The sequence below is a fragment of the Taeniopygia guttata genome, chromosome 30 (assembly GCF_048771995.1).
Source record: "Taeniopygia guttata chromosome 30, bTaeGut7.mat, whole genome shotgun sequence".
NCBI lineage: Eukaryota > Metazoa > Chordata > Aves > Passeriformes > Estrildidae > Taeniopygia > Taeniopygia guttata.
Genome location: NC_133055.1, coordinates 9,056,873 through 9,073,709, shown reverse-complemented (window position 1 = coordinate 9,073,709; position 16,837 = coordinate 9,056,873). Strand labels below are relative to the sequence as shown.

At 54.6% G+C, this 16,837-nt stretch overlaps 1 protein-coding gene across 1 annotated transcript in view; it reads right to left on the bottom strand.

The window, feature by feature from the left end:
* LOC140680877 (uncharacterized) overlaps positions 1 to 16,837 on the bottom strand; it is a 359,672-nt gene that overhangs the window by 234,954 nt on the left and 107,881 nt on the right. The window contains exon 6 of the mRNA XM_072919762.1: positions 8,362 to 8,709. Within this exon, the coding sequence (XP_072775863.1) occupies positions 8,362 to 8,709 (348 nt within the window). The remainder of the gene's footprint in view (positions 1 to 8,361; positions 8,710 to 16,837) is intronic.

The following is a 16,837-nucleotide window of genomic DNA, read 5'->3' as shown; positions in this document are numbered from 1 at the left end:
TCACAAATTGAGCCACACAATTTCTCAAAGTCCCGCTAAATTCCCGAACTTCCAGGAGAACAAAGGCTTAACAGAGCCATGAATATCGGCTGGTATACAAAAGGAGGGTGCATATTAACGAGGACAGGCAGCAGGCGCATCGGGAAGTCTGAACCTTCCAAGGACCTCAGCCCGTGGGCAAAGGCAGAGGGAGATGCGGCCGGGAAAATGAGGATAAAAAGGAGGCTGCGGACTACAACCATGGCAGAGAGCGCACGGCAAATGCCCCACGGCCTCTCCCCCTGCTCGGCAATAAAGTCACTTTTACAGGACTCCTCGCTCTCCTCCGGTCACAGAAACCTCCGGCGACGGGAATTTCCCCGCACGCTCCCGGCCGCGGGGCAGCCCCCTCTGTCCTACCCACAGCAGCCGGGCCGAGCCAGCGCTGCTCCGGCAGCGGCTCCTGCCCAGGCCCCGGCGGGAAGGAGACCGCGGGCAGCCGCTCCCGCCGCGCCCTCAGCCCGGGGCCAGCACGGGCCGGACACGGCACCACCGACCCGCCGCAGCCCCCTGCCGCCCCCTCCGCCCGCAGCCAGCCCCGAGCCCCCGCAGAACCCAGCGCGGCTCCCACCTGCGCCGGGGCCGCCTCCGAGCTCCGCCGACGCCGCCTCACCGCGCTCCGGCCGCTGCCGCCGCTCCCGGGCCCGCACAGACGCTCCCGGCGCCAATGGCGCCGCTGCCCGCCCACGGCCGCCCTCAGCCCGCCGCCGGGGCCGTGCTGCGCCCCGCTCCCACCAATCAGCGCGCCGCAACCGCGACTGACGGCACCAGCGGCCAATGGCAGCGAGCTGGGGGCGGGCTCTGCGCACGGCCCAGACTCGCCCCGCGCTCTCAGGGCCCCCCGCGCTGCGTGAGGGCAAAGCCGGAGATGAGCAACAGCCCCGGGACGGGCCCGGGCCCGAGGCGGGATTGAGCTGCCCACACAAACAAACTTCTCCGCACCTCCCGCCACGGCTTTCCCGGCCCTGCGCCTTCCGTGCCTTCGGCTCTGCGGGAAGCCCGGGAGCCTCCCTTCTCCTGCCCCTCATTAGTGCATCGCTGCTTCGCTTTGATTTCCCCCAAAAAGGGAAACCTGCCCAAAGCCCTGTGGGTGAGCGGGGGAGGGGAGAGATTTCTGGCAGAAAACTCCCAAGACTCAGAGCAGGATGAGGAGAAGTCAGTGCAGAGCCTTAACTGCAGCTTTCCCCACGCCTCCCTGCTCCCAGCTGCACCTCCTCCCCCGGCAGGGCAGGAGACAGGGAATGGGGCCGTGCTCAGCTCATCCCCCGCGGCTTCTTCCTCTGCTCAGGGACAGGAGTCGTTCCCTGCTGCACCCTGCGCTCTCTCCCAGCCGAGACTTCTCCAGGAACTTCTCCGAGCCGAGTCCATCCCCTGGGGCACAGCCCCCTCCAAGTGCTGCAGCGTGGGTCACTGTGCCACGGGCTCGGTCCTGCCAGGCCAGGCTGCTCCAGCGGGGCCCCTCTGCCCACGGGGTCACAGCCTCCTCTCAGGCATCCCCGAGCTCCAGCCTGGCTCCTGCAGGGGCTGCAGGGGGATCTCTGCATCCCCACGGAGCTGCAGGGGGATCTCTGCATCCCCACGGACCTGCAGGGGGATCTCTGCATCCCCACGGACCTGCTGGGGGATCTCTGCAGCCCCTTGTAATATAAATTGTGGAATAATTCGTGATTATGTAAAATATACATCAAGTCAGTTGTGCTTGTACAAAAAGATTGTTAAAGTTTTAAAAGACCTGAAGACCCAGCCGGGAAAGACTGGAAACCACAGAAGACAGAGAAAGAATGACCTAATTTACAATTGAAAACACGTGGCTCCCTGCAGAGATGGGCACTTTCCGGGGATACTCCACCAGACGCCCAAGGTGAAAAATGCACATATGTTAGTTTGAATAGTAGTGCTGTATTAACATTTTAATAGTATGGTAAATGTAGTTGTGTAGTTAAATTGAAGCTTTAGTAGTTAAAATAGAAACTATGTATCTGGGTTTTCTTTTAAGGAATGACATACTCGCTTTGACATAACCATCACAGAACACCCAAATCTTCCAAAGAAGAGGAATTTATGGTTTTCTTGTCAGAAGAATCTAATTTCTTCAGGTCTTGCTCAGACTCGAAGAGGCCATGGGGATTAAAGGAAATAGTTGGCATATAACAGACAGAGTTTCTTGTTTTAAATAGAATGTATGCATAACCATGAAGGATATATGAATATGCAATAGTGTAGTTTTAGGGGTGATTCCTTTGTTCACAAGGTATGCTTGTTGTGGCTTAAGTGCCCCAGAGCATCTGGACATCCTTAATTCTTTGCTTTTTATTGTCTTGTAGTTGTCCTAACTCTAAATTTTTATTACTCTAATTGTATTACTATTTTAATAACCATGTTATTATTATTAAAAATTTAACAGCCAAGTGATTGGCGTTTTTCACAATTATGGTAGCAAAGGATGGTTTTTAACCCCTCTCTGCCGGGGCCTTGGGAGAGTCAGGGTGAGGAAGAGGGTCCTGCCCTATTTAGGCAGCCTCGCTCTGTTCCCCTGGTGTGTGACCACAGACACAGGTTATGATCTATGGGCAAAAGGAGACAATAAAACAAAGAAAAGGGAAAGCATTCCCTAAAACCACAGTAATTCGCCCCAAGACTAAAGTGTACACGAAGAACCAAGACCCAAGGACAAAGGATAGGTGAGTATTTGTTGGGATGGGGGGAATGAATGTGTGTGACAGAAGCTGCTGGGTATCCCAGACTTGCCAAGTGATTGCTGTAGTCTCTCATGCTGCTTTTCGTCTTTTTCATGTGAAAAACGGCCAGTAAAGAGACCAAGCGAGTGATAAAAAAGAGAGAATCCCTCCCAGAGAAACTGGGACTGGATCTTAGGAAGAAGAGGAACCCCGTGGAGTGCCGGATTGAGGGATAAGAGTGCCCAAGAGCATCCAGGATTCAAACCTGCTGGGTTGAGGGATTAACATTCCAACAGCACTCAGGGTGTAGATAAGTAATGTAGACTGTTTGAAAGTAAAAAGTATCTTCTTGTTGTATGTGAGAGTTAGTGAAAAATAAAAGTGAGTAAATGTAGATGAATGGTAGTATATGTAATGTAGATTGGGTTTTATGAGCTTTTCTTTATCTCCTTGGAGAGAGTGTTAGAGTGTTTCCTGGCAGTCGAAAAGAGAGTATTGCAGAGAAAAATTCCTCACTTGCTGTCCTCCCCCTGCCCTCAACTCTATTCATATTTTGTCCATTCCCTCTTCAAAATACAGATTTGTAAAACTCATGCTCTGTGTCCTCAGATGCCCTTCCCAAATCAAACCTTGGCTTCGTTGCAAATTGCATTGCACTAACTAGCATTGCCTTAAATTTGTTTTGGTGCAGGCAGGGTCACTTTGGAAGTAAGTTGTTGTTTACTTTGTTCCTGCCACCTTTTCAAGCTTGTGAATGGAAAATTGTGATAGCAAACCAAGTCTTTATTTTGGCACTGTCAGCTGTGAGTGGCTGGTAGCCTTGGTGGAGGGTGCCGTGAATTACAGGCCTGCAGAACACGCATAACAAAAGTCATTTACTTTGTAAGGAAGTTGAAAAGGGGGGGAGAGGTGATTGGCAGACTCACCTCTCCAGGAGGTAGAATTAATGTTAGAAAGTGGACTGATATTGGAATGTGGCTGCTGAAATGTGAAGAGAGAAAAAGAAAGAGAAAGAGAGAGAAAGGGAGAGAGAGAGAGAAAGAGAGCGAAGGGGAGAGCGAAATACACCCCCAAGGTCCCCTCAGCCACAGCTATCTGTAAGTTCTCCCCCATTCCTGCTAGGCAGAGTGACAACAAGGAGGGGGGGAAGTGGGGAAGGACAGAGTTAAACCCAAGGCTGTGAGCAGGACCACCCATAGAGAGAAGATCAAGGCAGAGATAGTGACTCTCACAAAGTGGTTTATTGTCTTAAGCAAGATTTCTTTTTTCTTTCTGATTGCTGTTGTTAAGAAGAGAAGGCTTTTGTTCTGAAGACTTAAAGTCTGTAAGACTAAAACAGTTAAATGTTACCCAAAAAGTAAAAGGCAAGAGATGTGATACATCTCATGTTAAAATTGGCCTGGTCTTTTTTATTTAACTAATTATAGCCCACAGGAAGAAGAATTGGTGTCTGCAGCTATTAACACAGCTGGATACAAGAAGAAGAGGCAGATGTAGAAAAAGAGTTTAGTTAAACTCAGAAAGTTTTAAAGAAAACTAATGGTAAAAGTTCATGCAGTATTGTCTTTCTTTTAACACTGTGTTATTAAGAAATCCATTCCAGGTACCACTGAAGCAGCAACCCAAACCACGGAAAGAGGGTGAATTCATGCCAGCAAAACCAAAGGACTTGTGAGGAAACTTGAGGAATGGACTATCACATCTAAACCGGGTGATACCAAACTGACTTCCAACCAGGACTGGGTGGTAATGGTTTGGGAAGACCCAAATGATCCAAGGCAGGTACAAAGAATAACACCTCACTGAGAAATAAGGCAAAGCTTGCATCACTGGTTCTAAGCCCTGCCTGAATAAACCCTGAGACGCCTCCGACACCTCCTTGGCAGAGGAACACTGCCACTTCAAACAGGAGGATCGGGAGTGTTTCAGTCAAAGAGTTCTTATAGCCTGGCCTCAGCCTGTGGCTTGTACAGGAAAGAAGGGAAATTGCCATCAGTACTATACTGTATATTTTATGTGATTCATCCCAATACTGGACACGCTAGCTGGGTTACAAGTGAATGTTCAAATTATGGGAATAATTGGTGTTGTAGCTCACAAAATCTATGTTCTTGTTGCAAGAGGTATCAGTACTGAATCAATTCCCTATGCAGATAGAACCCAAAATAACTGAAGTAATAACTTTGTTTTGTGGATGGATTATTAGTGCCTGTTGAGTGAGAAATACCTGAGGAACGGTGGGAAGCCACAGTTAAGGAGTGTCGAAAAGGACTTGCCTAAAAAGATGAGTAAAAAGGAGTGACAAGGGAAACAGAGGGCAAGCCTGGACTGAGCACTGTACTCACCACTGAGAAGATCACACGTACCTGCTGTGGGAAGCAACCCCACAGGCAGGGGAGGTGGGGGTATAAGCCATGCCAGACCTCTGCCATTCCTGTTTCTGTCTCTCATTTGTTGTCTTTTCCCTTCTGAGATACCAGCAAGATCGTGTCCCAAATGCTACAGAAAGTATTACACGGAAAGGAACCAAAGTTCCTTTTTGTTACACACACCCATGTCAACAGCCACAGACCCACCCAAACTGAGTACCTGCAGGCAAAATGGGGAAAATATTGGATTACAAGGAACTTAGGAAAAAGTAGTAATACTTGGAGCATGGAATGTCCAAAAGGAGAGAGATGGATTTGTTTTACATTTGATCTTAGACATATAGTCCAAGATTCGGTAAAAAGGCAATTAGTAAACAAAAAGGTGAAACCAGCACAGCAATCTAGCTCTGTATTAACCCCAAATTATATACTGCATCGTATTATAGGACTCCAAGCAGTTATAGAGGAGATAACAAACAAAGCTGTTCAGGCACTGGAATTAATATTGAGTCAGCAAAGCCAAACTATAACTGCAGTGTATTAAAATAGGCTGGCTTTACGCTATTTATTGGCTAAAGAATGGGGTGTACAGATTGTTGAAAATAGATGGCAATGAGGGCGTCATCCTGGAAAAAACAAAGGATATCAGAAAAAAATTATGACCCTGGTATCAGTCCAAAAAAAAACACCGAAGGGAAAATAATGTTAAAAACTAACAGGGGGGGTAATGTATTGAAAATGGGATGGTGGAAGAAATTAGGATTCTTCCTTTTATGTGTTACAAGTGTTTTGATATTTCTTCTTTGTTTAATCCCATATTTTATTTGATTACCAACAGAGTCCAAAGAATGCAGGAGGATAAGAAATATTGCTCAAGCCAAATGATTTATAAAGAATAAGAGGAGAGATTGTGACAAATGCATATTTATAATTGGCTTTTCGCAAGTGTTACAATGAATATTATATGTGTCATGTTAGAAAGTTTATGCTGTTCCATAGGATCTCAATTCCATATAATCCCAGTCCAGTTTGTCCCAGTCTGTAGGATCCCAGTTCCATATTTGATCCCAATCTCTAGTTGTTCCCTGTCCCTATTTGATCCCAGTCCATATTTGATCCCAGTCCCTTGTTGATCCCAGTCCCGAGTTGATCCCAGTCCATATTTGATCCCAGTCCCTATTTTATCCCAGACTATATTTGATCCCAGCCCGTATTTGATCCCAGTCCCTAGTTGATCCCAGTCCATACTGTGAGGACGCTGGACTCCAGGATGGTTTGGGTGGATGGAGACGAGAGATCTCTGAAGGCTGCTCTTAGAATATCTGGTTTATTAGAGAGGGTGAAAGGCCCTGCTTGGAGTCACCAGACCTGACCCGTGGCAGGCCCGAGGGCGTGGGGGAAGGGAGAGGCAAGGGGTAGAGGGAGATAAGAGAGGATCCCAAGAGGATGTTCCAGGAGAGGGGCAGTTCCAAGAGAAGGGAAGTTCCAAGAGAGCGTCTGGCTCCTCAGGGACTCCTTGTCAGGGGCTTCAAGGTGGGCTGGAACAAGACTTGGGCCAATGGGGTCACAAACTCCTGGTGCTTCAGGGGAGGGTTACAGGTGTGGGATGAACCATACATTGGGGTGAGATCCAACAGTCCATTTGACCCTTGGACCTACCTGTAGGTAAGGGCATTGTTCAACCAGAAGGGTGGATTGTCTTCATCCTGGCTGTACGATTATGTTCTACTTGTGCAGTAACTACGGTTTGGTATGTCACAACTTGTTACCATCTCAGTCTCTGTATTTTCTAAACCTTTTGCCAGGCAGTCATATTTATAAGGCTTTCCTATCTGAGCTTCCCCAACACATATGATCCCAGGCCATATGATCCCAGTCCATATCTGACCCCAGTCCCAATTTTATCCCAGTCTATATTTGATCCCATTCCATAGGATCCCAATCCATATCTGATCCCAGTCCCAATTTTATCCCAGTCTATATTTGATCCCAGTCCATAGGATCCCAATCCACATCTGATCCCAGTCTCTATTTGAACACAGTCCATAGTTGATCCAGGTCTCTAGTTGATCCAAGTCCATATAATCTCAGTCCCAAATTGATCCCAGTCTGTAGGATCCAAGTCCCTATTTTATCCGAGTCCCTTGTTGATACCAGTCCATAGGATCCCAGTCCATATTTGATCCTTGTCCGTATTTGATCCCAGTTCAGTTCATTCCAGTCTGTAGGGCCCCAGTCCCTAATTTATCCCAGTCCTTAGTTGATCCTAGACCACAGGATCTCAGTGCATATTTGATCCCAGTCTCTGGTTGATCCCAGTCTATATGGCCCTGCACACATTCCAGAGGTCTGGAATTTCAGCTCCCAGCCAGGAAAAGACATTCCCTTTGCCCTCGAAGGCAAAGCTCTTGAGAAGGGGCTGAAAGCCAAGTGGAGCAAAATCCTACAGAGACATTTCCCTGCTGGCCTCCATAACTTCAGCTCCTGAACTAAGAATTAAAATAATAATTGGGAAATAAAATAATTAAAAAATCAGGGTTCGGTCATTGGGGGCAGAGGGGGCAATTAAATTAGAGGAGGATTCAGTTAAATCAGGGGAGGATCTTTGGTGGTCCCTGAGGAAATTAAATTGGGGGAGGGTCTTTGGAGGTCCCCTGGGTCAAAGGAGACACGGAGAGAGAAACAGAGCAGGCAAAGAGAGGTGGGAGGGAAAGAAGGACACAAACACAATCAGCTGAGAAGGTGGTGCCCTGAAAAACAGAACTGCCACGGACTGGAGATGAACGGCAAAGAAATCACTAAGTCTGAAAGTTTTATTTGCTATCAAATACATCCCAGCCACCCAGCCCCACACAATCCCCATCTCACTGCTCCAAATTGGGATCCCACTTCTCCCAATCTCCTCCCAAACACATTTCACCCTGGCAGCTGTGGATTCCAGTGAGTTTGGCATGGGATTAAGTTTTTTTTTGTGGTGAGAACAAGCAATTTGAGGTGGGATTGAGCCTCTGTGGGTTAAAATTCATTTGTTTTCATTGGGATGTGAGTGGTTTTGAGGTGAAAGATCGATCCCTCTTGGCTTTTGGAGTGCAGAGAGATTGAGAAGAGAAAAAAATGAAGGTCAACACTAAAGGAGAAGCAGACAGGTGTGTTCCCAACATGAATCACAGAGAATGTGGGTCACCAGGACTGTGCCCAATGTGGGTCCTCCAGTGGGGGATGGAGTTTAGCTCTTCTCGCACTCGGGGCACTCGCAGGGCTTCCCTTACCGGTGCCTCCGTTGGTGTTTGGTCAAGTGAGAGTTCCTTGAGAATCTCTTCCCACACTGGGGACACTTGTAGGGCCTCTCCCCAGTGTGGATGCGCTGGTGCCTGAGGAGGTGGGAGTTTCGCTTGAATCCCTTCCGGCAGTCGGGGCAGCGGAAGGGCCTCTCCTCTGTATGAACCCGATAGTGCTTGAGGAGATGGGAGCTGGTCTGAAACCCCTTCCCACACTCAGAACACTCGTAGGGTCTCTCCCCAGTGTGGGTCCTCTGGTGCTTGATCAGGCTGGAGCTCTGGCTGAAGCTCTTCCCACACTCCCCACACTCGTAGGGCCTTTCCCCGGTGTGGATGCGCCGATGTCTGATGAGATTTGAGTTTTCCCTGAATCCCTTCCCACAGTCGGGGCAGCAGAAGGGCCTCTCCTCTGTGTGAACCGGATAGTGCCGGAGGAGACAGGAGCTGGTCTGAAACCTCTTCCCACATTTGGAACACTCGTAGGGCCTCTCCCCAGTGTGGATCCTCTGGTGCTTGATCAGGCTGGAGCTCTGGCTGAAGCTCTTCCCACACTCCCCACACTCATAGGGCCTCTCCCCAGTGTGGGTCCTCTGGTGCCTGATCAGCTGGGATCTCCACCTGAACCTCTTCCCACACTCCGAGCACTTGTGGGGCTTCTCCCCATCATGGAGCTGCTCAGGGACCCCCAGCTCCGAGCTCTGGCTCCATCTCTGGCCGCCTCCCCGGCCCAGGGTGGGTCTTTCCTCCTCAGATCCCCGCGACCTGCGTTTGCAGCTCCTCCTCGTGCGGGATCTCCGGGGCTTTTCCTCCCCGTCGGGTTCCTGCGCTGTGGAGCCGCTCAAAACGGCCTCTTCCACCAGGTTCTGCCGCGGGGATTTGTCCTCCCTGCTCTCCATCCTCAGCTCCTGCCCTGGGGGAGGAAGGACAAGGAGAGGCTCTTCCTCTTCCTCGCAGCCTCCCAGGGGCTGGGAATGGGAAATCCTGGTTTGGGGAAAACAGGGGATGAGCACGTTGAGTTGGAAGCTCCCTCTGTCCCAGCCCATCCCGAGAAGTCCCCGGCCACCTGGGCTCCATAAAAACCTCCCAAACACCGAGATCCAGCCCTGAAAAAGCCTCCCAGGAGTTCCCCGTCCCTGCTCCCTCCCCTTTGCTGTTCAGGGCTCCCCCCTGTCCCAGCTGCTGGGGTCACGCTTGGATTGGGGGTCCCCCTTCTCCTCGCTGCCCGCCCTCCCCAGGCTGCCGGGAGTCCCAGCAATCCCAAAAGCTCCCCCCTCTTGGCTCTCCCCATCCAGGGGTGCCGGGGCTGTTTGGGCTCCCGGGCTCCCTTCTCCCCCTCTTCCCTGCTCTGGGTTGCCGGGGCTCCAAGGAGTCCCCCCAAGGGGCCTTTTCTGCTCAGCTTCGCAGTTCTTCCTTCTCCAAACATCCCCCCAAAAAACCCAACCCAGGCACCCCCCAGGAGACCTGGCCCGAGCTCCCCCTCCCCGCTCACCTGCGGGATGGGGGGCAATGATCCCACAGGTGGGGGCTGCGAATTCAGGCAGGGCTGACCGCGCGCTTCTCTCTGCTCTGCTCGATCCGCCTTTCAACCTCCTCTTCCTCTTCCTGACGCCCCTCCTCTTCCATCCCCCCTCCTCCTCCTCCTCCCCATCCCCACCTCCCGCTCCTCCTTCATCCCTGCCCTTCCCTCCCTCCTCCTCCTCCCCCAGGAGCAGGGACACCCTCGGTTCCCGTTCCCGCAGCCCCGGCAGCCCGCGGCAGGAGCGGGGATGGAGCCGGGACAGGTCGGGATGGGCAGCGCGGGGCTCTCGGCTGCTCCCAGCCGCTGTTCCAGGGGGGAACCCGGCCCGGGCCAAAGGAGAGGCAAACTGGGGAAACTGGGGGCTGCACATCCAAACTGGGGCTGCCTGGGGACCCTGCCTGGGCACTGCCGGCCCTTGGGGCTCCTCTCAGGAGATCAGGAGAGGGGAACGCAGAGAGGGCTCGGGGATGCCAGGAGTGGCAGCACTGGGAAGGACTGGTTTGTACTGGGATTGTACTGGAATCATACTGGGAGCAGCTGGGCCCATGCCAGGGCAGACTGCAGTCACCCCAAGGGAGACTGGGATCGTACTGGGATCATACTGACACAGAGTAGGAGCCTACGGGGGCCAACTGAGACCATGCTGGGGGCAAATGGGATATACTGGGAGTGACTGGGAGCATGATGAGGGTGACTGGGAGCAGCTGTGAGCAACTGAGATCATGCTAGGAGCAACTGGGAGGAACTGGGAGTCACTGGGTGCCTGCTGGGGATGACTGGAAACGACTGGGCTTATACTGGGATCATGCTGGAGGTGACTGGGATCATACTGGCAGTGAGTGCCACGACACTGAGGCTGACTGGGAGCGGTTGTGAGCAAATGGGATCGCGCTGGAAGGAACTGGGAGTGAGTGGGAATATGCTGGAAGGAACGGGGGGACACCGTGAGAGACTGGGAGGGACAGTGAGGGTGAAAGGGGCAACTGGAACCATGTGGAGCACAAGTTGTTGATATTGGCACTGACTGGGAGCACACTGGTGTCATCTCTGGATCATACTGGGAGGGACTGGACTAATACTGGGAGTGTCTGAGAGTGACTGGGAACACACCATGCACAGCATCCCTGTACTGGGGGTGACTGGGAGCAACTTGGAGCACTCTGGGAGCAAATGGCATCATACTGGGATTGACTGGGTTGATGTAGCTGGAGGCAACTGGGACCATACTGCGAGTGATTGGAAGTTACTGGGATTATACTGGGACCATACTGGGAGTGCTGGCATGTGACAAGGATCATACTGGAGGTTACTGGGCTCATACTGGTGATGAAAGGGAGCAACTGGGATCCCACTTTGGGCTACTGGGAGCAACTGAGAAAAACTGGGATCATGCTGCAAGCAAACTGGAGGAATTGGGAATGACTGGATGCAGGCTGGAGACAACTGGGACATACTGGGCATGACTGAGATCATACTGGGATAACAAGCACCTTCCTGGGATCACTGGGAGTGTCTGGGAATGACCACAGAGATGCTGAAGGCAACTGGGATTTACTGGGGATGTCTGTAACCTTACTGGGGTGACTGGGAACACACTTGGAACAACGGGGACCATGCTGGGGAGAACTGAGAGCGAGTGGAAGTGAGTGGGTCTACACCGGGGACAACTGGGCATGACTGGGACCATGCTGGGAGCAACTGGGATCATATGGGGAGTGATGGGGTTGATACAAGGGACAACTGGGGGCAACTGGGATCACACTGGGGAGAACAGAAAGCAACTGAAAGCATGCTGGGGGCAACTGGGATCCTACTGGATCTTACTTGGAGCAACTGGGATCAGGCTGGAAGCAATTGAGGACAACTGGAGTGACTGGGAACATGGTGGGAGCAACTGGGATACACTGGGAGAGACTGAAACCACAGTGGGGGTAAATGGGAGCAACTGGAACCACAGTGGATGATAATGGGAGCAGCTGTGCCCATGCTGGATTCATACTGGGATCCTACTGGAACTGGCTGGCATCATACTGGGAATGACTGGAAGTGTGCTGGCTGGGACTGGAACCATGCTGGAGGTGACTGGGAGCAACTGGGCCCACCCTGGGAGTGACAGGGAGTCATTCTGGGCAGGGCTGGAATCATACTGGGAGTGTCTGTGACCATACTGGGGGGACTGGAACCACACTGGGAACAGCTGGGACCATGCTGGGGACAGCTGAGAGTGAGTGGGACCATGCTGAGTGGGACTGGGACTATTCTAGGGACACCTGGGATCATACTGGGAGGAACTGGGAACAACTGCAACTATTCTGGCAGCAAGTGGGATCATACTGGGATCACAGTGGGAGCAGCCGGGTCCATGCTGGGTGAGACTGGGAGGAGCCAGGTCCATGGAGGGTGACTGGAATCATACTGGGATTGACTGGGAGTGGCTGTGAACAACTGGAATCATGCTGAAAGTAACTGGGAGGAAGTGGGAGGGACTGGGAGCATGCTGGGAGTGACTGGGATATACTGGGAGAGACTGGGAGTCATAGGGATCATACTGGTGGTTACTGGGGTCATGTTGGCATTGACAGGGAGCAACTGGGATCACACTGGGGGCACTGGCATCATACTGGGAGTGACTGGGATCATACTGGGATTACAGTGGGTGCCAAGGGACCCTGACTGGGGGTTACTGGGAGCTGCCAGGCCAATGCTGGGAGCCAAATGCACACACCCTGAGAGCAACTGGGAGCAACTGGGAATGACAGGAGTCATGCAGGTGACAACTGGGATGTACTGGCAGTGACTGGGATAAAACTGGGGGCACCTGAACCATGCTGAGGTAACTGGGAGTGCCTGGCAAAGACTCTGGGAATGTTCCAGGCAACTGGGATGTACTGGGAGTACCTAAGAACATGCAGGTGGTGACTGGGACCACACTGGGAGCCACTGGGAATGTGCTGGGGGCAACTGGGACCATGCTGGGGGCAAGTGTGAGTGACTGGGGCCCTGCTGGGGCAGACTGGGATCATACTGGACTCATATTGGGATCATACTGGGAGTGACTGGGACTATACTAGGAGCAACTGGGAGAAGTGGGAACACACTGGAGAAAAGTGGGAGTAACTGGGACTTGCTGAGGGCAAATAGCGTCATAATGGGGAATGACTGAGAGTGACTGGGCTCATACTGGGAGAAACAGGGATCCTGCAGGGAGTGAGGGGAAGTGACCAGGGTGATACTGGGACTGACTGGGCTCATCCTGGGAGTGCCCAGGAAACTGGAAGCACACAGGGGTAGGAACTGGGCACCTGCTGGGAGCAGCCCCTGGCGGCCCCGGTACCCCCGAACCCCTTTCCCGGCCATGCCGCCCCTCCAGCCCCAGCACCCCCATTGCCGGGTGCCGGCACTGCCAGGGGTCCCCCCTCTCGGGGTCCCCGCTGGGGCTCCTGGGGCTCTCCTCTCTCTGCGCTCCCGCCCAGGGAAGCCGCGGCTCTCCCGGGGCTCCCCAAATCCGGGGTCCCCCCGCCGCTCCCGCCGCTCCCGCGCGGTCCCCACGCGGCCCCGGCAGAGCTCGGAGGGCCCGGCCGGGAAGCCCAACCCGCACCGCGGGGGGACCCGCATCCCCCCGGCCCCGCCGGGGCTCTGCCGCCACCCGCACCGGGACCCCCCAAAAACACCTCCCGGGGACCCCCGATGTCCCCCCGAGGGCAGCTGCGGCTCGGCCTTGGAGCCCCGCCAGCTCCAAACATCCCCCAAAAACCCCAAACCCAGGGAGCCCCGGGATATTTGGGGCCAGCTCCCCCTGCCCGGGCACCTGCGGGATGGGGGCGACGCTCCCGGGGTGCTGCGAGTTCAGGCAGAGCCGGAGCCCCGCGGTTCATCCTCCCCGCTCCTCCTGCCGCTCCCGCTGCCGCTCCGCCTCTTCCTCCCTCCTCCTCCTCCTCCCCGCAGCCGCGGGAGGGGCGGGGATGGAGCCGGGACAGGTCGGAACGCAGAGAGGGGTGGGGGGATGCCAGGAGTGACTGGGCTGTACTGGGATCATACTGGGAGCAGCTCCTGGGTGGCTGATCCTACTGGGATCATACTGGGATCATACTGGGAGTGAGGAGGAGCAGCGCGGTGGCTCCAGCGCTGGGGCTGGGGGCGCTCCTGGCGGGCGAGGGGGAAGTGGGACCCCGGCACCGGGACCCTGAATCGCCATTGCCGGCACCGGGACCCCCCCTGCTCCCCTTATCCTGCACAGGGACCCCCCTGAATCCCCCTTTTCCGGACATCAGGGCCCTCTGCTCCCCTTTTCCCTGCTCCCAGCCTCTAGATTTCCCGTGTGCCTGATCCTGGAACGCCTTGGAACACCTTGGACCCCCATTGCTGCCTTTCCCAGCCCCCAGCCCCACCTTTGTGCAAAGCCAGAGACCCTCTGAACTCCCCCTTCCCAAACACCCCGGGTGTCCCCACCCTGGTACCCCTTTTTGGGAAACCCTGGACTCCCCTTTCCTGGGCTCAAGGATGCCTGGAACTCCCTTCTACCTCTCCATCCCTGCCCCCCCATTTCCGTGACCCTGAGACCCCCCTGCACCCCCATTCCTGAGAACCAAGACACCCTTTTACCCCTTTGCCCGGCACTGAGACCCCCCTGCACCCCCTTATCCGGCACCAACACAACCTGTTCCCAGCCCCCGCCTCTCCCAACCCCCAGCCCCACCCTTTTCCCTGACCTGGGACCCCTGGGCCCCCATTCCTGCCTTTCCCAGCTCCCAGCTCCTCCTTTCCTCACACTCAGGAGCCCTGGCACCCCCTTTCCTGGGCACAGGATTCCCTGGACACCCCATCCCAGCTCTCCCAGTCCCTGCACCCCCTTTCCTTGGCTCTCAGCCCCTGAACCTCCTTCCCAGCTCTGCCATCTCTTCATGTCCCCCTTTCCTTGGCCTGTGGACCCCCTGGAACCCCAAACTCTCAGACCCCTCAGCTCCCCCAAATCTCCATGTCCCCCCAGTTCTCCACTCCCTGCAGTTCCTGGAAGTGGCGCTGTCAGAGCCTGGCCCGGGGGTCCCCCAGTCCTTGATTGTGGGGGACGTGGACGGGACCCCCTGCGAGCGCTGCGGCAGCGAGCGGGGCCGGATGGAGGCACAGACACCGGGGATGGGGGCGGGAGCTGAGCTGGGATATTGGGACAGCCAGAGCTGGGATATTGGGATAGCCAGAGTTGGGATATTGGGACAGCCAGAGTTGGGATATTGGGATAGCCAGAGTTGGGATATTGGGATAGCCAGAGCTGGAATATTGGGATATCCAGACCCAGCTCAAGGACAGGAACTGGCCCGTGGCCGACAGTGACCTGGAGACGGGGCCGGTACAACCAGAGCAGGGGCAGTGGGGGGAGCCGGGGGCTGGGCTGGGATCTGTGGGAATGGAGGACTCTGAGGGGCTGGGATGGGATCTCTGGGGATGGGAGGGATCTGTGGGGCTGGGATGGGAATCCAGGGAGCTCCAAGGGGCTCCCTAGGGCTGGGACACGACTCCATGGGTCTGTTCTCTCCTCGTTCCCACGTCTCCACACAGTGCAGGGGGTTTCCAGCTGTGACCTCCTGTCCAACAGAGCATCCATGGATCCCACCAGTACGGCTACGAGGGCTGGGATTTCATCTCCTTCCAGCTGGGATCCGGAAGCTTTGCAGTGTCCAGCGGTGCCGTCTGGATATCCCAGAGGTGCTGGGAATCCAGAGGGATCATGGTGGAGCAGATGAAGCATTACCTGGGACACACCTGTGTGGAAAGGCCCCCAAAATACATCAGATATGGTCGGGAGGCTCTGGAGCACAAAGGTGGGTGTGGGAGGGGAAGGGCAATTCCTATGGGAATGGGGGACTCAGGAATGGGGGACTTGGGAATGCAGGAATTGCCATGGAATTTCCATGGCCAGATCTCACTCTCATCCCAGTCAGGTGAGAATTCCATGGATGGACCCCCCCTAACCCACTGCCATGGGAATTCCATGTGGAAATGATTGGAATTGATAACCAATCCAATGAGAGCAGTGCAATGAGAAGTAATCCCTGCGGGGATTCCATGGGACATCGATCCCAATCCTTTGCCCAGGCCGGTTCTGTCGTGCCCGTGGCAGCACCAGGGGAGTGCCCTGTCCCTGCCCTGAGCCCAGCACGAGCCTTTCCTTGGGTGTTCCGTGCCCTGCCCGGGGCAGGAGGGCACTGCCGGAGGGGCTTTGCTGGCCCCGGGCACCCGGCTGGGCTGCAGCCACTGCAGGGGCTCCTGGGGAATGTTCCAGAGCAGAGCTGAAAGCAAACAACAGTTTCTGGAGGGGATTCTGCCTCTGGGCCTGTGCTGGGAGCCCAAGGGCAACAGCCCAAAGTGCTGGGGCTCAGTGTCCCTCGGCCAGGCCGTGTTCCCTGGCTGTGCCCTGTCCCTCAGCTGTGCCCTGTCCCTGTCCCTGTCCTTGTCCCTGTCCCCTGTCCCTCAGCTGTGCCCTGTCCCTCAGCTCTGTGGGGCCAGGTATGGCAGCAGGACCTGGGGCAGCCCTGGGGGAGAACAACCCTGAGCCCCAGCTGGGCCAGTTCCCCCAGTTCCCCCCAGGCCACTCCCAGCATGAGCCCTGTGGCTCCTAGTCACCCCCAGTATGGTCCCAGTCACTTCCAGTTACACTCAGTGTGATCCCAGTATCATCCCGGTCACTCCCAGTGTGATCCCAGCATGATCCCAGCATGTTCCCAGGTGTTCCCATTCACCCCTATAATAGTTCCAGGCACTCCCAGTATGGTTCCAGTCCTTCCCAGTATGATCCCAGTATGAACCCAGTCTTGTGCCCACATTCTGTAGGGTTGAGAGGAAGCTGTTCCCTGTGATTCTTTGGGAGTAGAAAGGCTTGTGCGATCAGAATTCCTCATGAAAGGAAAAATTGTGAGTCCGTGCAGCACAGCTGGACTGAGATTTCTTGTCCTGGGTTCA